The 5,366-nt window shown below is 50.4% G+C and overlaps 1 protein-coding gene across 1 annotated transcript; it reads right to left on the reverse strand.

The window, feature by feature from the left end:
* Positions 1-1,512: 1,512 nt before the first annotated feature.
* LOC123043195 (uncharacterized) lies at positions 1,513-4,862 on the reverse strand. Its single transcript, XM_044465570.1, has 2 exons — positions 3,536-4,862; positions 1,513-2,893 (listed from the first exon to the last, which is right to left on the reverse strand). Exons 1-2 carry the CDS (start codon positions 4,795-4,797, stop codon positions 1,849-1,851), a joined length of 2,307 nt encoding a protein of 768 aa, XP_044321505.1. The 5' UTR covers positions 4,798-4,862; the 3' UTR covers positions 1,513-1,848.
* Between the last annotated feature and the right edge of the window lie 504 nt (positions 4,863-5,366).

Below are 5,366 nucleotides of genomic sequence, written 5' to 3' on the forward strand. Positions count from 1 at the left end.
TCATATTGGAGACGCGCTTCTGGAGCATCTTCGCCTCGGTCTGGGACCCCCATTCGAGGCCTTTCTCGTTCCATGAGGTGAGCCTCATAGGGGGTCCGGATCTGAAGGCAGGAGCCGCCGCCCAGTTGGCGTTGCGGGTCTCGGTGATGTAGAACCACTCCTGTTGCCAGATCTTGGTAGTGTCGATGAAAGTACCTTTTGGCCATGTGGCTTTGTTGAGCTTGCTCACCATGGCCCCGCCGCAATCAGCCAGATTGCCGTCGACCACCTTCGGCTTAAGACTGAAGATCTTGAGCCATAGGCCGGAGTGTGGAGGGATGATGTCTACTATGCAACTTTATTCTTGTAGACTCGTGTTGGGCCTCCAAGCGCAGAGTTTTGTAGGATAGTAGGAATTTTCCCTCAAGTGGATGACCTAAGGTTTATCAATCCGTAGGAGGCATAGGATGAAGATGGTCTCTCTCAAACAACCCTGCAATCAAATACAAGAAATCTCTTGTGTCACCAACACACCCAATGCAATGACAATTTGTATAGGTGCACTAGTTCGGCGAAGAGATGGTGATAAAAGTGTAATATGGATGGTAGAAATATATTTTTATAATCTGAAAATAAAAAAAAACCAGCAAGGTAGCAAACGATAAAAGTGAGCACAAATGATATTGCAATGCTTGAAAATGAGGCCTAGGGTCCATACTTTTGCTAGTGCAATCTCTCAACAATGCTAATATAATTGGATCATATAGCCATCCCTCAACGTGCGATGAAGAATCACTCCAAAGTTCTTATCTAGTGGAGAACATAAGAAGAAATTGTTTGTGGGGTACGAAACCACCTCAAAGCTATTCTTTCCGTTCGATCTATTCAAGAGTTCATACTAAAATAACACAAAGCTATTCTTTCCGTTCGATCTATCTAAGAGTTCGTACTCAAATAGCACCAAATGATACACGTCAACCAACTCTAATGTCACCTAGATACTCCAATGTCACCGCGGGTATCCGTGAGTTGGTTATACGATATGCATCAAAAAATTTCAGAATCATAACTCTGTCCAACACAAAGAACCTCAAAGAGTGTCCCAAGATTTCTACCGGAGAAACAAAGACGAGAACATGCATCAAACCTATGCATAGATTACCCCAATGTCACCCCGGGAATCCGCAAGTTGAGTGCCAAAACACATATCAAGTGAATCAATATGATACCCCATTGTCACCACGAATATTCATAGCAAGACATACATCAAGTGTTCTCAAATCCATAAAAGTATTCAATCCGATAAAACGAAATCTCAAAGGTAAAACTCAATCCACAATAAGATAGAGAGGGGAAAACACCATATGATCCGACTATATTAACAAAGCCCGCGATACATCAAGATCGTGACATCTCAAGAACACGAGAGAGAGAGAGAGAGAGAGAGAGAGAGAGAGAGAGAGAGATTAAACACATAGCTACTTGTACAAACCCTCGGCCCCGAGGGTGGACTACTCGCTCCTCTCATCATGGAGACCATAGGGATGATGAAGATGGCTTCCGGTGATGATCTTCCCCTCCGGTAGGGTGCCGGAACAGGCTCCCAATTGTTTTTTCATGGCTACAGAGACTTGCGGCGGCGGAACTTTCGATCTAGGTTAACCCCGAGGATTTTTGGAATATTTGATGATTTATAGGGCGAAGAGGGGGTGCGGGAGGTCACCGAGGTGGGCACAACCCACCTGAGCGCTCCTGGGATGAGCACGGCCGGATCACCACAAACCGTGCTCTGTACTAATGCTAATGTGGCACGATTAATGCGCTGACCATGTACAAGTGTGGTGCCCTTTCATGACTACTGGCCGGCAGTTATGTCTCAAAGAATCCACTGATCTTCTCTTCCAACCACACAGCAGTATACATTGGTTTCTCAGATCTGGCCTTCAACCAGGAAGTCCGGTGCGAACTGCAATTTTCCTGTAAGAAGTTGACGTAATTTGGAACAATCAATCCCACAATCTCCCGACGCAGTGTCACCTTGTGCACAGTACGAACTTTCCATGTCATCTGGCTATCACAGATGGTAAAGAACTCTTCAAGAAATCTCTTGAGAGAATCAACACCCAAAAGTGGGACCCAACATTCGTCAAGGTAGCTCTGTATGTACTGATGGATCAGCGAACAGAGACCCGTCTGCAGTTCTACACTGGAAAGGCATCCTCCGGGATGATTCTTCAGTTGATAAACAAAATCCATATTATTCAAGATGTATATGTACCTTTGACCCTTTGCTGGGAACATTGCTTCTGCATCTTCGCTGAGCTTGGAGACCCAAGCATAGATCATGCTAAGCTCAATAGTGAAATCCTCGGTGCCGAGTACAAACTGCATCATGTCCCCGTTGCGACAGAAAAATTCCAGGTATCGTACAAGAAGAGCCGTTGCTGGATGGATGGCACTTTCTCGGATGCTATGCATGTCACTGGTACTGGTAGTCCCCTCAAGCATTCCCCTCAAATCAACCACCATCTTGTAAAAAACATGAGCAACCACATCATGCATGGACTCAGTACTGCTGAAAGTCAATTCCCTTATGGTACATAGGACATCGACAAGTGCATCTAAGATGGTAAGCATTTGCAATGGATGATGAGCAGACCACCTTGTGTTGCTGAATGAAAGTGCAACATCAATGAGCTCCTCTACAGATTGCCTGACAACCTCTTGAAAGCAACATTCCTTTTTGACATCCTGACATGACTTCCAATTCTGCCCATCTAATTCAAGAAAGATCAATTGAATAAGCTTTGCAGTAATTTTCATCGTCATGATAGAAGCCCCAGTTGATCCGTCTGTCAACACATGAAGACCGTCATAGATAATCCCTTGGTTCTCCTCAACTATGTCAGACAATCTGTTTCAAGGACAAGAATACAAGACCAAACTTCAGAATGTAATGCGAAGTACGTACATAGTTTCAGACAGCATCATATATCAATTATAAAGCACCCAAGTCAATCTTATCGATACCAAGAACATCATTGTTCTACTACACGTGACATGATACTATCCAAGAAACCACATAATGCCATAATGTAAAGACAAACATATAATAATTCAGCGACAGTTCTCATGCCAGTATATGTAAAGATAACTGAAGCAAAAGTATCATGTAGTACAAAGAAGGGCACACTAGGGTTTTTACTTATATATTGGAGAAAAGGTCCAGTTTAAAACCCAAAATCTAAAACTTGAACTCAAACAGGTTGATCTTAATCTTTTGAAATTATTGGATCCATTTTACATTTTTACTTTACCCCACTTGGCCCTATCCCAAGTGGCAAACACGTGTCATCAGCACTCATACTGGTCAAGACATTCGCTGTAAATAGAATCCATTTACTTAAGTAAGTGAAGTACTACTACTAGTATTGCAATTTGCAAAGGTCGGAGACTCGGAGTAGAAAAGATTGACTTTTTCACTCTAGGATATGAAGAACAAAAATTGTGCCCAGATAGATAATAAATCAACTAGTACTTGGCGATTTATTAATACCTGTGGAATCCATCAGAGGTGTTGGCATCTCTGAACGCTCTCCGAAGCAATTCAAGGGATTCAGCTTCGGTTAACCATGGATCCATCTCCTGGAGCTGCTGGATGAAGGCGGGGTGGATGAGACAGACATCCCCTGCTTTCATGAGGTGTAGGGGAGTATACCACAAGTTATTGATGTCGTCGCCGCTGGTGCTTGACCCGCTCCCGTCGGAGTCGGAGGAGTCAGCTTGGGGTGGGCTGACGGCGAGGATCGGACGGGTGCTGTCTGCCATGAAACTGCGGATGGCAGCAGCAACCTGCGCAGCGTCCAGGATGCTCCCGGTGATGGTGAGAGTGGGAGCGAGGCGGGGTTGCTCCGGTTGAATCCGCCGAGCCGGAGCCGCCAGGATCTGGCGGGGTCCATCAGCGTTGTCCTGATGGGCCAATCGGGGCGGACGCCTCAGCACAAGAGCGATGATAAGGGCGGCGACGACCGCGGCGAGGCCTCCGTATGCCCGCAGCGAGCCGCACGAATCCACGGCAACTCCGAGCACGGCGCACAGGTAGAGGAGAGCGGCAAACGGGCCGCCGTTGTAGGGACGCGCGGGACGAGCGCGGGGGCGGGGAGGAAGAACGGGACGGTGCTCCGCCTGAGCATGCCGGAGCGCGGGGGCGGGCCGGGGCGGCGTGCCCACGGCCTTGGGATGCGGCCGGACGGCCGCGCGGTGCTGATACCGGGAGCGGGGGCGGGGAGGCACGGGGAGGTGGTCCGGGCTCGCTCTCTGGCGCCCAAGGCCTTCCGCCGCCGCCGTCGCCGTCGGCATCGCCGTTGCGGTCGACGCCGTCGCCGTCCACGCCGTTGCGTTTGACGCCGTCGCGGTCGCTGTCGACGCCGTCGAAGCCCTGGCCGGCGCCGTCGACGCCTTCGAAGCCGTCGCCGTCGCCGTCCACGCCGTTGCGTTTGACGCCGTCGCCGGCGCCGTCGAAGCCCTCGTCGACGCCTTCGAAGCCGTCCCCGTCGCCGTCGCTGTCGACGCCGTCGAAGCCCTCGTCGACGCCTTCGAAGCCGTCCCCGTCGCCGTCCACGCCGTTGCGTTTGACGCCGTCGCCGTCGCTGTCGACGCCGTCGAAGCCCTCGCCGGCGCCGTCGACGCCTTCGAAGACGTCCCCGTCGCCGTCCACGCCGTTGCGTTTGACGCCGTCGCCGTCGCTGTCGACGCCGTCGAAGCCCTCGCCAGCGCTATCGACGCCTTCGAAGCCGTCGCCGTCGAAGCCGTCGCCATCGACGCCGTAGCCGTTGCCCTCGCCGTCGTCGCCGTGGCCGAAGAGGAAGACACGGTGAGGAGGAGGGAGACGCCCGGTGTATTTATAACTATAAGTAAGGAAGAGGCGGAGAGCAATTGACTGGGCCCCACTTGACTTCCGGGCCAGTGACAGTCGGCCGGGCGGCGCTGGGAATATTCCTGGTGGAGCGACGATCTAGAACACCGAATACAAACTGTATCATCCAATCCGGTACGTCTCTTTATCTGCCAAGAATGGCGGGGCTAGCCCGTTCAACATGGAGCCGGAGCAAAATATAGGAGCGTTGATATACAGACGACACCCGGGGACGATTTCAACACGACACTGCATATCCCACTGTCTATTGAAAAGGTAAAACTGAATAACATTGTTGGATTGGTCTCCACAAAGGCAACGGGATTTGCTCAATGGCATTTGCCCACAAAGACCGGTGATCAATTATCAATCTCCTGGTATAGTCTAATGAAAGTATTTGGGCAGGGTCGGCGGGAGGGGAGGGGAGGGGACGAGGCTTGCCTGCTCCGCTCCGTGCTCCCGCACCATCCAA

The sequence above is a fragment of the Triticum aestivum genome, chromosome 2B, assembly GCF_018294505.1.
Source record: "Triticum aestivum cultivar Chinese Spring chromosome 2B, IWGSC CS RefSeq v2.1, whole genome shotgun sequence".
Lineage (NCBI taxonomy): Eukaryota > Viridiplantae > Streptophyta > Magnoliopsida > Poales > Poaceae > Triticum > Triticum aestivum.